The sequence below is a fragment of the Euprymna scolopes genome, chromosome 26 (assembly GCF_053919585.1).
Source record: "Euprymna scolopes isolate OS-2025 chromosome 26, ASM5391958v1, whole genome shotgun sequence".
Lineage (NCBI taxonomy): Eukaryota > Metazoa > Mollusca > Cephalopoda > Sepiida > Sepiolidae > Euprymna > Euprymna scolopes.
Genome location: NC_136507.1, coordinates 98,862,595 through 98,878,927, shown reverse-complemented (window position 1 = coordinate 98,878,927; position 16,333 = coordinate 98,862,595). Strand labels below are relative to the sequence as shown.

General features: G+C 32.9%; 1 protein-coding gene across 16 annotated transcripts in view; it reads left to right on the top strand.

The window, feature by feature from the left end:
* The window catches only part of LOC145248306 (endophilin-B1-like), a 407,921-nt gene that overhangs the window by 296,485 nt on the left and 95,103 nt on the right, over nt 1-16,333 (top strand). For 7 of the 16 annotated variants that reach the window (XM_080110210.1, XM_080110204.1, XM_080110205.1 and 4 more), the window contains one exon: nt 3,436-3,477. The exons of the other annotated variants lie outside the window; for them this stretch is intronic. In XM_080110210.1, the coding sequence (XP_079966336.1) occupies nt 3,436-3,477 (42 nt within the window). The remainder of the gene's footprint in view (nt 1-3,435; nt 3,478-16,333) is intronic. 16 annotated transcript variants of the gene reach the window in all.

Below are 16,333 nucleotides of genomic sequence, written 5' to 3'. Positions count from 1 at the left end.
TTGTATAATTTACTGGGGGTTTTTTTTGTTTTTTTTTTTGTTTTTTAATTTCAACCAAAACATTAAATAGCTGTATACATTAAGCTGTTTTAAAATTGTGTCTATCAGCATAGTTTTATGACTCCCCTAAAATTAATGTAAACCATATTTTTTAATATTAATTTTTGTAATATTTAGATTTGTCAAAATTAAAAAAATAAAAATCACCCTCAATCCCTAATTATCCTCCTTATTTTTTATTTTATTTTATTTTATTTTTGTTTTTAATTTGCTTTTTATTTTAACCAGCTGCTTTAATTAATTTGCATATTAACGCTTTTGCAATATTATTTTTTGAGCACCTTTTACACCTTGCTCATATTTTGGTTTAGCAGTGTTTTGTATTGCAGAAACTTTTATGAATATTCACGTTTCTTTTTGGTTTAGGAGCACAACTAAACCATATTACTTGACGTTTACCTTTAATTCATGCCAGAAATGATTTTCTAGTTGACGAGTCAACATTTTAAAATTCATTTCCAAAGTTCAAACGGTTATGTAATATATAGGTATATCTTCGACACCTATAAGAGAAAAATACAAGTAAAAACTAGTAAAATGAAATTATTTCATTGTAATTTTTACTTTATATTGCAGAGGAAGGATCAGGATTTAAATGACATATAAACATTCTTTATTTTACACTGAATAAAACGGACGAAATTTGATTTGAATGTCGCAAAATAACCAAAACATTAAAAAATGAGAATATAAGATGGTGTCACATATTTACAAAAAACACATCTTTTAAAACAGTAAAAATATAGGAAAAATACTTAATAAAAATATACATATCTTTTTAAAGTTTTTGTTAAATCATTATTCAAGTGAAATACAACAGTAAAAGTTTTACTTTTGGCTTGTAAATATTATAAAAAGGACATATATAAATGTGTATACCCAGAAAAAGTTCCTATTTTAGCAGACAACACCTAAAATAATTAACTTCCGGTTTGATATGAAACCCGTTTACTGATAGAATTTCCTTTATTATTAATTTTCAATATCGTAATTTGCAGCCTGAGAAAAGTAATATTTAAATTATTTTTTATTAAATTCCTTTTTATACTAGGTAATATCAATTTTTAATTCCTAAAACTAAGCCTTTTTTTAAATCTTAACTAAATCCTTAAATTAACTTTCGGAAACTTATTTACAATTCAAAGTATTTTTATAGACTTATAAACTAAAAGTCACATTTTTATTTAATATTAACAGATTGTAACATATGCCGTGCACAAAGGAATTTAATTAACTCTTAAATCCTACTTGTTTCAGTTAATTGATTTAGAAATTAGAATAGATACTGCATCATTGGTCTTCCGTAGAAAAAGTTATTCATGTTCGGTTTCTACATATATTTTTTAATTGTTCACTATTCAAAAACTAACCTAATTTTTTAAAAAATTATTTTTTTGATTATTAGCAGTAAGATTGTCTGTTTATTCATATGTTTTAAGACTGAATCTCCCACATTTATTTTTTCAAAAAGCTTGAAAAGTTCAATCATTAAAAAATTAATAATTTTGGAAATCGTTTGGAAATTATATAGCTGAAAACTGTCAAATGTAAATAACGAATTTTTTAAATTTTCATAAAACTTAAATAATTTTAATGTATTTTTCAACCCTTTTTTTTTTTTTTTTTTTTTTTTTTTTTTTTTAAATATCAATAAAAGTCATAAATCGGCAACATTTGTGACTCAAAATTAAATATATTTTATTGCATAAATCTGGTACAAGATCGTGTTATGGGATAGGCAAAATGTTTTTTTTTGGGGGGGGCGGGGTATATTATTTTATTTAAGTGTATATTTAGTTCAGCCTTTTTTGAAAATAAGTCTGTAAAATAATTGACAAAATTGATCAATTATTTGATTTTTGAGACAATTTTAAAAATCGCATTATTTTTCATTGTTTATGTCAAAATATGTAGAAATAACATACGGTTCCAATTTTTCCGTTTTTAGCTTTTGGGGTCATTTTTTTGAAAATTCACTAGTTTTATGAAGAGTAAAAAAAAAAAAATTTTTTTTTAGAATCTTTCTTGAGAATATAAAAAAAAATTTACAATGAATTTTATTTTACAAGTTTTTACTGTTATTTGTTGAGGGTCAAAAATTCCACCTTTATTGTTGTCATACCTATGTAATATGTATCAAAATTGTTTAGATGAATATTAATAATTTAGATCATTCGGACTACTGTTCTCATTTTTATTTCTCTGTATATGATTTCAAACTAAATCCTTTATTTAATCCATAGAGGTAGATTATTCTTATTCCATCAGCCATGATACTAAGAATATAGTTAACATAATTTCAACCTGGCCATGGCTGATAAATGAGAATGATCTAATTCTGTACCGATTCCTCAGTTCAAGAAAATGCACCTGGAGAAGATCGGAGAATTTAAATCAGCTGAAATGTTGTGAGAATAAGTCAAGATGAAAACGGAAATCCGAATAATCCACGTTGTTGAGTAAACGCTGTGCGAACAATGTCCAACGGTTTTTACTTTGTAAACATTCAAAATCTGAAAGTAATTTAAAATTTTTCATTTGATTAAAAAATCATTTTTGGCTTGAATTAAAAACTTTGAATGCAAAAGTCAAGTATTCTGGTTGCTGTGCGCTTCTACAACAAGACAAAGAAGGCATGAATTGTAAAAGACGTGGTCTTTGTTATATAAAAAGAAAATTAGTATTTTAAATGCCTTGCTGGTAAATAATCCCCTTCCTCTGAATTGGTTCCATTACAAAATCGTCATTTTCTTTTTCCATTGTGCTTATTGCTGCATGCTTTTCGCTATCCTTCAAGAGCATGCCATTGCAACAGACTTCAAAATGGTTTAAGGATTCACAAAAGCGATTAGCAATTTTTTTAGCTTTTTTAGTTTTAAATCTGTAAAGAGATTGATGTTATTCTAATTATGTCATGTCTCTCTCTCTCCCAGACACACATATATACATGGATTTATATATACACATATATATGCATACACACACACTTTGCCTACACACGCATATGCACATATACGCATACACACACATGCATACATACACATACACACATGTATGTGCATATACTCACGTGCATACATATATATACACATGCATTCATATGCATACATGCACACATGAATTCATACGCATACACACACGCATTCATATGCACTCATATACATACACTCACACATGCATTCACACATATACATGCCTTTATACACATACATGTGCATTCATTTGCACACACCCACAATGCATGCATGTGCATACTCGTACACACACATCATACAGACACACCCATGCTCATACATACGCACACAAACACGTTCGCATACAAAGATATGTTATGTTGAAAACAACTTGTTGAAATTCGTTCACCATATCTTCCAGGGTTCAGCTCAAACCTGCACAGTAGTAGAAGATGTCTTCCTGGTAATCATTTATATTTTAGTAACAAAAATAATACAGCTTTCTTATGGAAGATTATTGCGTTATATTTTTGCGGGGTGTGCGTGTGTTGTGTGTGTGTATTATGCGCTTGGGATGATTTGAACAATATTTCCGGTTCTCTTTCTTTCTCTCTCTCTCTCTCTCTCTGTTCTGAGGGCATTTGGTTATTCTATATATTTACATCCGGGTTACTCTTCATTTTATTACCAAAATCATGACCCAGTCAAGAATGGATCACTCTGCTTGGTATAGAATTGCTTCTATGAATGGATATATATATATATAACATGAATCAACCTCTAAAAATTGGAACAGAGTCGATTCAAGACGGATGGATTTTCACACATAAAAGACTCAATGTTTTTTTTTTTTTTAGATAGAGCTTTATAACAATAATAAATTTAATTTAACAATTCACTGCAGTTTCATTGTGTATCCAATTTTTGGAATTGTTCTAAAATTATGAAACCCAATTTTAACAAATCAGAAAACCTTTTTTTTCAAAAGTATATAATATTGTTGCATGTTATTTTTTATCTGAAAAAAAAAAAACGTGAGTTTTATCAGAAATTGAGTTTCCTGTTTAATTTGAAATTATATTCATATAAAGGTATACAAATATCCCCTAAAAATTTTAAATGCTTTAGAAGATCAAATAAACACAATATTAGCTACTTGTATTTTCTCTACCGCTCTCCCTCAAACCAAGACTGTACCCTAATAAACAAAGTCTCAGACAGCATAGATATAGCACTCTCCCTCGATACTAGCGCACAAATACATGTATTTGGTGACTTCAATGTCCACCACAGTAACTGGCTAGGATTCTCTAATCACACAGACGTAGCTGGTAGCGCAACACATAGCTTCTCTATATCCCATTCCCTATCTCAGTTGGTTACATTTCCGACACGTTTCCCAGACCAGCAAGATCAACATGCCTCACTTCTAGATATCTTTCTGACAACGGTTCCCAATGACTGTACAACAAATGCCCTCAGCCCACTCGGGAATGCTGATCACGCTGTGATAATGGTAGAAATCAGCCTAAATTCTCGCCCTAAAACTGAAGACCCACTACTCAAAACAACGAGGTATTACAAAAAGGCTGACTGGGAAGCCATCAGGGAGCTCATCAGAGATGCCCCATGGCAAAATATCTTTACTCTTCCAGCGGAACAGTGTGCAAATGAGACCACTGAATGGTTCAAAACTGCTATTGAAGCACATGTTCCCGCACGGAAATTCTATAGCAAGCCCCACTCCCCCCAATGGTTTACTTCTGCTTGTGCAGCTGCCATTTGTCAAAGGCAGCATGCATTCTGCAGATTCAACCGACATAAGTCCAGCTCAAATAAACAGAAGTATATAGAAGCTAGAAATAATTGTAAGAGAGTGATAGAGACAGCTAAGACAGATTACTCTGAAACCACCAGAAAACGCATCGAAGCACAGAAATTAGGAACCCGGGATTTTTGGAAAATCTACAACAGCGTAGTAAATAATAGACAGGCAACTATTCCCCCACTAACAAACAATCATGAGGTTGCTTGCACGGCAACTGACAAGGCTAATCTGCTTGCCAGTTGGTTTGCCTCAAACTCCAGACTGAACTCGGTACACCACTCACTCCCTGATTTTCCTCTGCGAACAGACGCCTCACTAGACGATTTGAAAATCACCCCTTCTCAGGTACATGCTATTATAAAAACCTAGACACCTCAAAAGCGTGTGGACCAGATCTCATCCCGGCTGTGCTGTTAAAAAAATGCTCTGCCGAGGTTGCTCCAGTTCTGTCCAAACTTTATAATAAATGCCTTAACGAATCTTGTTTTCCCGACTGCTGGAAAACCGCCTCTGTGGTACCAGTCTTCAAGAATTCTCATGAAAGAACTGACCCACTAAATTATCGCCCCATTAGCCTACTCCCACTTTTCGCCAAAATATTTGAGTCCTTAGTTAATCAAGCCCTAGTCCAGCACCTAACAGCTGCTAAACTCCTGACTGACAAACAATATGGATTCAGGCAAGCCCGTTCAACAGCAGATATCTTAACTGTAGTTTCTGAACGTATATACCGTTCATTGGATAAAACAGGGGCGGGTAGAGCGGTGGCCCTCGATATATCTAAGGCTTTTGACAGGGTATGGCACGATGGTCTTCTAAGGAAAATTAGATCATATGGAATCACTGGAAGAATTCATAATGTAATTAAATCCTTCTTAAGTAATAGAAAAATCAAAGTTGTCCTCGACGGTCGTACATCCAAACAATACGACATAAATGCGGGAGTACCTCAGGGGTCTATCCTTGGACCTCTATTATTCCTGATATTCATAAACGACCTCCCTGATAAAATTGTTTCGGAGATGGGTATATTTGCCGATGACACCACTCTCTATAACAGATATGAGGGGAAAACAAATGAACACATATCCAAGGAAATGGCAGAAACACTAGAGGATGACCTCCAATCCGTAGTGGAATGGGGACAAAAATGGTTGGTCACATTCAATGCTGCTAAGACTAAGCTTGTTTCCTTCAATAACTACAAGAAACCTTCTCTACCACCAATAGCAATGGCTAAGAACACATTACCTGAAAGTACTTCTTTTAAACTCCTCGGCTTAACGTTTACAGGGAATATGAACTGGAATAAATACATTGAGAGCATTGCCAAGGCTGCTGCAAGGAAGGTTGGCTCCCTCTACCGTGCTAGAAAACTACTTACGCCTGACAGTATCCTGTACCTCTATAAGGCAACCATTCACCCATGTATGGAGTACTGTTGTCACATCTGGGCTGGTGCATCTGCTTCTCGTCTCTCACTCCTGGACAGGGTTCAAAAGAGAGTCGCCAACCTGATAGGTCCTGAACTGTCATCTAGGCTTCAGCCTCTGTCCCATCGACGAGATGTTGCATCCCTCTGCCTGTTCTACAAATACTTTAATGGTGAATGCTCTGACGAACTGCAAACACTTGTACCTCCCCGACGTAACTACCCCCGACAAACCCGACAAGCTACTAAATCTCATCCCTTTACAGTAGAGATCCCTAGGTGCAAGAAAGCCTTTTACTCCAATAGTTTCTTCCCCAGAACTGCGGACCTTTGGAACTCCCTTCCGGGATTCTGCTTTCCCAACTGCAACGATATGCAGAAGTTCAAGTGTAATGTCAACAAACATCTCTCTACTCATCTCCCTTCATAATGACCCCGCTAATTAAGTCCCTGATAGTAGCCCCCTGCTTCAAAGTGGCACTGTGCCTTGTTCGGGGTGAAAATTGAATTAAAAAAAAAAAAAAATTAAAAAAACTAAGAAATTACTATGAATAAAAATAAGATATTTATTTTTATTTATTCTTATAAAAAAAGATATTGAGCTCTTTAATATGTATGAAGCTTGCTGACTTGATTCTACAAATTTCCAATTTTAAGGTGATTTTGATGTTATATACAAATTTAAAGAATTGAATTTTATTACTGTTTTTGTTGTATTTTTTAAGATTGTGCACTCTAATTTTATATCAATTATATAAATATTTTTAAATAGATATTTTTCTCAAAATTGAATTCTATTTTGGAACTATTGTTCCAATATTTTTTTCTCAGAATTGAATTATTCTCTGTTTGTAGAAAGTTATATGATAAAGTTCTTTAAAATAAAAATGTATACTAAATATCATTTTCTTTTCCTCTGAAATTAAATATCATATTTACCTCTTATGTGTAAAGTTTAAATACGGATGCACAAAACGAAAATATATTTAATTGGATTCTGTTATTTTAAAAATGATTTTATACACTCTGAAAATTCAAAATGGCTGCTTTATTAAAAAAAAAAAAAATAGAAATTGGGTTTGTATATTTTATCATGGGTACAAATTATGCAATTTTTTCTTGGCTGCAATAAAGTTGGCTTTTATATTAAAAAAAATTTCATGCTAATTAAAGACTTTATTTTTTTTAATTTTCCAACTTTTTATTTTAGCTTTTTTATTTAATGAAGTCTATAATTTTTTTAAAAATTGATCAAATAAAAAAACTTAGATGTATTTCTTTTTCATATTTACAATATATTATCTTCCAAATAATTCGACGTGGTTTAAGTTTTATCCAGCATTACTAAAGAAAGAAAATAACTTTATGAATAACTTTTATGAACAAAAAAAAACTATCCACCATCTGACAGTTGTGAATCAAGTTCTATTATTTTTGTTAAATATAAAGCTTACATTACATATCTTTAATATCAATCTATTATAATTTTAAAAACTATTTTTTATTTAAATTACCTCCGTTACAAAATAAGACATATTTTCAGTTTTGGTAATTAATTTTTTTTTTTTTTTTTTTTTTTTTTACAAAATCACTAATTTATCGCTGTTAATATCAACAAAACTATTTTATATACATAGGAAAATTGGACAATAAAATTATAAATAAATAACACCAAACATCAATTTATTATAAAATGTGTGTAAAAAAAGTTTTTTCAAATTTAAACGTACAAATAGATGTTTGAGTCTTTGGTTTCTGATATATATATATATATATATATATATATATATATATATATATATATATAATTATTATTATTATTTCAAAACACTATGTTGTATTATTGATTTAAATAAGTGATCGGTTTTAATGGCAAGATAGGTGTGATGATTGAAACAAAGTTTTGCATTTAAAAGCTGAGTAAATTGAGAAAACTGTCCATAGATTTATTTAAATGAATAAGATAAAATAAAAATTACAATGAAAAGAAAACCTGAAAAAATAAAATGTTAACAAGCGTCTTTTTTCATATGAACAAATCAATATTTCTAGATTCTAAATAAATAAATCTCACCTGAATCTCTCTAAAGAAAAAAAATTCTGGAATTGTATTTTGTCTTGTGCTCAATCATTATTTTACTTGATTATAGGATATGAAATGTAATTTCATAAGTTTTTTGAGGAAAAACATAACACTTGAAGCTATAAAAATAAAACGGTTAAACATTTTGCTAACACAAATGGTTAAAACGTAATTGGGTTAGGAATTTTCAGTCAATAATGGACAAGGGAGTAAAACATTTGTTAGGATTTGTTAAACAAACACATTTCAGAGTGTATCTGTGTTGTGGACTGGTAAGAGTCCAGAAGAAAGACACAAAACGCAACACACAGAAAAGAAAAGCAAATACAGCAAATAGTGGTTATACATTAGTCTGACCGCCAAGTGTGCATGATTTGAGTATAACGCCATATTCTCCCGGTTTTTATAGTAAGTGGAAGAGTTAATTGTTACCTGTAAGGTGGGCTCCACAACAATCTGTAAACTTCTTTGGTTGGAATCATAGGAAAATGTGCAAAATGTTATTTTATTTTTTTTTTTTTTTAATTCAATTTTCACCCCAAACAAGGCACAGTGCCACTTTGAAGTAGGGGGCTAGTATCGGGGACTTAATTTGCAGGAGCATTATGAAGGGAGATGAGTAGCAAGATGTTTGTTCACATTACACTTGAACTTCTGCATATTAGTACAGTTGGGAAAGCAGAATCCTGGAAGGGAGTTCCAAAGACTTGCAGTTCTGGGGAAGAAACTATTGGAGTAAAAGGCTTTCTTACACCTAGGGATCTCTACTGTAAAGGGGTGGGACTTAGTTGCTTGTCGGGTTTGTTGGGGGTAGTCACGTCGAGGAGGTACAAGTGTTTGCAGTTCGTCAGAGTATTCACCATTGAAGTATTTGTAGAACAGGCAGAGGGATGCAAAACTTCGTCGATGGGACAGAAGCTGAAGCCTAGATGACAGTTCAGGACCTATCAGGTTGGCGACTCTCTTTTGAACTCTGTCCAGGAGTGAGAGACAAGCGGCAGATGCACCAGCCCAAATGTGACAACAGTACTCCATACATGGGCGAATGGTTGCCTTATAGAGGTACAGGATACTTTCAGGCATAAGTAATTTTCTAGCATGGTAGAGAGAGCCCACCTTTGCAGTAGCCTTGGCAATGCTCTCAATGTATCTATTCCAGTTCATGTTCCTTGTAAACATTAGGCCGAGGAGTTTAAAAGAAGTACTTTTAGGTAATGTGTTCTTGGTCATTGCTATTGATATCAATTGTTATGTAAGTGACATGGATAAATAGACAGAGGCAAAGAGATGGACAGAAGTCTGTTAATCCACTGGTTTATATAGTTAATAGCATCACCATTTACTCGCTCAGTTAGATAGCACACCATGCTTACAGAGGTTGAGTTCAAGCCTCACCTGGGGAATAATTATTTTTATTCTGATGTTGTCCTAAAATGAACTTTGACATTTCAAATTACAATATTAAGCAGATTGTTTAATCATTTTTTTTCTCTATAATTTACATTTTTTTTATTGAAATTACTAATCGAGGCTACACCAGATAGCCTTATTAAATAAGATTATCGATTAGAATAATTACAAATTAAAATTAAATTCGAAGCACGTTTAATCTCTGCAGTTCTCTGATTTATTAGTAACTAGGGGTCGGGGGGTACCCGGCGTTGCCTGAGTGTTTATAGGTGTGTGTGATCGGGTGGGGGGTTAATGAAAACCTAAGAATAAGCGAAGTAAAAAAAACAAAAAAAGAAAACAGAAAAACGAACGTTAAAACTTATCTGAAAAATAAAGTGTGTGGGGGAGGGGTAATCAAAACATAAGAATAAAACAAAAAAAAACTAATCAAACCAACGATGTTAAATGTAAAAATCAGAAAAACAAAAAAGAAAACAGAAAAACAAATGTTAAAACTACTTTAAAAAATCTGAAAAATAAAAACCAAAAAAAAAAAAAAACGTGAAAAATGGCTTAAATAAGCCTGTTTTGATATTAAAATTTAAAAAATCGGTGGGTACCCGGGTGTTTTTGGGTGTGTGGTCGGTCAAGGGTGGGGAGTGTTAATGAAAAACCTAAGAATAAGCGAAGTAAAAAAAACAGAAAAACGAACGTTATGTAAAAAATGGCTTAAATAACCCTGCTTCAATATTAAAATTTAAAAAATCCAAAAGAAAAAAAAAAGACATCTCACACCACGATTCGAACCCAAAACATTTAGATAATGAACCAACGCTCTAACCAACTGAGCTAACACGACGTACATGTAATTATGTCAGTTCTTCAAATATTTAAACTAAATCAGGTCATGACGTCGTCTGACGCATGCGTAGAACTGATCTCGTCATTAGAGGACGGTTTTTGTTGACCCCCCCCCTGTAAAAAAGTGTTGATTTCAGGGGGGAAAAAATTAACGTTTTTGGCCAATTTTTCGATATTTTTCGGGTGAAGGATGGGGCTTTCATATGAGACCAAATTTGTGAATTTTTGTTCTGTCTGTCGAAAGTTTTTAGCAGACACACAAACATACACACATACATGCATTTTCGCTTTTATATATATAGATTTGAGTTAACTTGATTATATTAATCACACATTTGAAATGACATTAATCTGTTGTATATACAAAGAGTAACATTTGTTATACAAAGCATCATGATTAAATCTCTTTCGTCCGAAGAACTTTAGATTTTCATCTCGTTTTTAAATGCACGTCACTCAATAAGTCCCGGTTCTTACTAATAAAACAATGTTTATACAAAATTCAGCTTTATTCATCAACATGGTCTTCTTTTACAGTGCGACAGATTTCAAATGCTTCTAACAATTTAGCTGGTGCTACCAGATCGGGCTGTCTGAAGATATTGGCTTCCTGAGACGAAATGCATTGATGCTTTTTGTTTTTCTACTTCCTTTTGCAAAACTTATGTTCTGCAAAACTAAAAACAAAAAAAAAAATCCTTAAATCATTCGTAGACATTTATGCTGATGACACTATCATCTATGGCAGTACATCAAAGACCATTAATGGCCAAGTTCTCTCTGATTCTCTCTCCTCTGATTTTGAGCATGTGGTACAATGGGGAAAGAAGTGACTGGTTACTTTTAATGCATCTAAAACCAAACTTCTGTCTTTACACCAACGTTCTGATCCCCATCTAGCATCAATTGAAATGAATGGCACTCACCTTGAGGAGGCTCCATGTTTTGACAAGCTTCTGGGCTTGACCGTTACTCCTGATCTGAAATGGAACACGTACATCAAATCTGTTGCCAAGGACGCTGGGAAAATGGTGGGATCCTTTTATCGATCCAGTAGATATCTCACTGCTGATGCAATTCTCTACCTAAATAAGAGCCAGGTACGTCCAAGGATGGAATACTGTTGCCACATCTTGGCAGAAACTGCTAGAAAGACCTTATCCTACCTTGACAGAATCCAAACAGACTTTGTAGCCTAGTGGGGGAATCCCTTTTCTCTTCCCTGCAACCTCTTTCCCACAGAAGAGACGTTGCAAGTCTGTCTCTGCTTTATCATTTTCATGGCAAGTGCTCATCTGAGCTCCAATCTATGGTCCCCCCCCTTGCCAAACTTTCACAAGAAACACTCGTCTGGCTGAAAAAACTATCAATAATTTCCCCCACTCTTTATCTGTACCTAAACCTAATCGTAGATTCCATGAATAAAGTTTCTTTCTTAGAACTGCACACCTGTGGAACTTTCTTCCTTTTGGCTGCTTTCCAGCTGACTATAATATGGTCATCTTCAAGTCCAACGTAAACAAGTTCTTGATGAGCCGTTCTCCTTATGTAATCCAATTTACCAAATTTCCACTACTAACAAATATGACATTGTCCTATTGACCACTGTACGCTTATTAACCCTTATCCTCGAGTGGCCTCTGGGCCTTTATAAGTGGTGATTTCTTTGTAAAAGAACCAAAAAAAAAACCCACCTTTTTCCCCCCTTTCCCTTCTTCCCATCTCCCATTTTTCTTTCTATCTCCTCCCACTTCCTGACTGGTTTCCTAACTTAAAATGTACCAAACATTAATACTGTAACATTTTTTCCTCTCCCATTGCAAAACTCATTCATGTTCTGTAGGGCAGGGAACAAAAACGTTAAAATCCATTATAAAACAACCAAACCAAACACTACCGATTAAAGATACAAAAAGTTTGAAGAATAAAAACCTTTTACAAAATAACTGGATGCAACATGAATACTATTTCCAAAATAACTGGATTCAGCATTAAATAACCCGAAAAGGGTTGATATGCCGCCAAGCAACCAAACCTAACAATGCTGTGCCACTTTTGTAGGACGATTCATCTTTGGCCTTAAAATAGGCTTCACTTTCTGATATCATTTCTTCACTGAAGCCAAATCTCTTACGCTGGATCATTATTTTGAGGGCTGCAAACAGCCAGTAACTGCTGGAGGAGGTGGGGAGTTCAATTCATGTAGTTTTGCCATTGTTGCAATCAATTTCTAGTGAAGTACATTGTCTTGCAGAAAGATCACTTTTTTCTTCATTTGTGGCCATTTTTTAGCTGCTTTATTTCTTCCGATGCACCAGTAGAGCCAATATCGACTATTGATGTTTTTTTTCTTAAGATAATTCACATTTTTATGGCAAGTGTTCATCTTAGCTTCAACGTATGTTCCCATAAAACATTCGCAACACTCATCTAGCTACAACAACTGTCAAAAAATTTTCCCCTACTCTATCTCTGCCTAAAACTAAACATAAATTCCATGAACAAAGTTTCTTTCCTACAACTACCCACCTGTGAAACTTTGTTTTGCTAGCCTGCTTTTCAGCTGATTTCAACATGGTGGTCTTCAAGTCCAATGCAAACAAGTTCTTGTTGAGTCATTTTCTTTAAATATAAAATTCTACACAATTCCCACCACTACCCATCATTACAGTATTGTCCCACTGACCTCATAACACGCATTAACCCGTATCCTTGAATGGCTTTCAGGCTTTGATAAGCAATGACTCCCTTGTAAAATAAAAAATACTTCTGTATTCCAAAAATACAGAGGTTAAAACTTTGCCTGCTGATGTTTATATCTTTGGTTGCTTTAAACAGCTTTTATCTGCTTCTGTCCACTCAGCTGTTTTGACTCTGGAGTAAAGTAATGCGCTTTCATCCACGGTCACATATTTATGAAAAAAAAAAAACTCCTTTTTTTTTGCTGCGTTGAAACAATTTCAAGCATTGAATTGTTGATACATTGTTTTTGATTGACTCTGAGCAAGCACAGAACCAAGTTTGAACACAACTTTCTCATAGACAAAATGTTTATACAAAACAAACTGCCTTCTATCTTCAACTCTTCTGCCCTCTCACAATTTCAATTTATGATCGACGAAAACAAGTTTGTGGACGTTTTTTTATGTTTTCCAGGAAAACTAACATTTAAGTAACCTGATTATTCAGGATCATTTGTGCCTGTACAATAACGTTTAAAGACAGCATATAATCCCTTAGATTTTGTTTGCGACTGAGCAAGATCTTTAATTGTCAAGCCATTGCTTGAACAGTCAGAAAGCAATGCGATTGGGAACCACTTGTGAATTTGATATTCCCTAGACACTTTCTCCTTCAAGGGAAGCCGGTTCACTCAGCCTTGGGTTAATACTGCTGTTTGGCTATAAAATCAACACATAAAATTCAGATTTATCTATTGTTCTGAAAATTGAATTGAGTTCAAATTTTGATATTTGCTATTTGAAGGTTAGTACTTTACAAAAATCATGAATTTATTAGTGGCGCCCTCTATATGTGAGCACTTATTGAATGATGTGTTCTTACAAACAAGTATTAAAAGGAAAAAATACAATGAACATTCGACACCAAAAGTATAAGAGTATATTACCAAGAACAACCTGCTAAATAAAAAAAAATATATATTTTTGTTTAAAATGACAAGACAATTTATCATTTTCGTTAATAGCGTTGTGGGAATGAGGTAAATCTTTTCCATATATATATATATATATATATATACTAGCATGGGTGCCCGGCGTTGCCCGGGTGTTTGGAGGTGTATGCTGAGCAAAAAAAAGGGGGTAATTTTTTAAACTTTGACCCCTATTATGACCCCTGAAAATTTATTGTTTTGGGCTCAAATCAAGTTATTAAGTTAGATTCATGTCCACGGAAGCTATATCTAAAATTTAAAGTGTGTAGACCCAAAATTGTCGGAGAAGTTTGGTAGAGTTCTCAAAGCTCAAATCGTTGAACTTTGACCCCTTAATCGCCAAATTTCTGGCTAAAAACCGATCACATAGATTTTTCCAAATCTCAGTACCCTGTATATCAAATTTCGAGTCTGTAGACTAAAAATTGACAGAGTTATTTCGTAGGGAAATGTACACACACACACACACACACACACACACACACACACACACTTTTATAGATATATAGATTTAAAATTTGAGTCTGACAGAATGACAAAATTATATTGCAAACCGATATATTAAACAAACGAACTTCAAAGAGACAAATGAACACATAAGTAAAAACAATTTGTATTAGAAAACATTTATTATTCCACGTCTTTTTTTTTACAGACCTGACGACTGAGGTTCGCTCTTAATAAAAATTGTTTTTTATAGTCTTAATTTTGACTTCCTTTTTCATAAAAAACTAAAAAAAAAATCAAGAAAGAAAAGAAATTTAATTTTATTTTTTCATTAATTTCTTTCTGTGCAAAGCAATTCTTTCAAACTTACTCTGTTTCCAAAATGTTTTTATTTTATTCCCCTCCCCCTTCATTCATTTTCCTCCGCATCCTGGCAAGATTACTGTACACATAGATTCGAAAAAATAGTCAAAAACAAATATATAAATAAATGTTATCAAAGGCAAGATAAGTTACTTTTCTACCTAACTGGATATCTTTTTTGAGTTTTTATTCAATGTAATATATTTATTCAGCTCGAAAAACATACAGTGTTTACCGATGTGTTGGAAAATTCAAGATGGCGTCTCACACCCTCTTTAACACCGTAAGTTTGGGAAAAGGTGTTATAAATAAAAAACTATACAAAATACTATTAAAAACCCGCCGAATATATGTCAACCTATGTCACGGTAACATATATTGAGCGAGTTTTTAACAGTATTTTAACAGGGCACATCGTAAAAACTGACCCATTAATTTTCCTGAAGTAAAAACTATATAGTTTTTAAACTTTTAAAACTGTACATTATAAAAAGAAAACTGTTCGAGTGATTTTTTTTTTTTTTTTTTTTACATGGGTGTCACCACTTATCAAGGCCCAGAGGCCACTCAAGGATAAGGGTTAATAGGTATACATTAGTCATTGTGATTTTAGCATAGTAAACAGTGGGAATTTTGTAACTTGGATTACTTGAAAAATAAAACTGTTCGAATGATTGAAAATGAAAACAAAATAACAATGTAAATATATTGATAAGAAAAAAACAAAAACAAACGAAGTTTCCGTTTCAGGAACCCGAGTTTAATTTTATGTCGTAATCATTCAACTCGTTAGCGGTTTTATTCAGCGATTAGGGATAACCATACGACATATCTAATTACCAAAGCGATTTAAAAAAAAATTTTTTTTTATTATTAAAACTAAACCTGTTTAGTTTTAATGAACCAATTTTTTTAAAGCCAACACTTTAGTTATTTTGAGAGCGTGCAACTGCACCCGAAAGGTTGATTAGGAAACTCCAAATCCTTTTATGACTCGGAAAAAAAAAGGGCTTTTTATCGGCTTAAATGATAAACTAATGTTAAATATTAGTATTTGCCATCGATTCTGAAATAAAATGAAATCCTGACATTGTGATCATTTTTGCAGGTGTTATGTGCCAAATATTGAAATAAGAATGTTTAAATTCAATTATTGTAATTTAAGTCTTTAATTTTAAAGTCGATTTTATTTATAAAATATCTTTTTAGAAATCAATCTCAAAAACAATCTGAACAATAA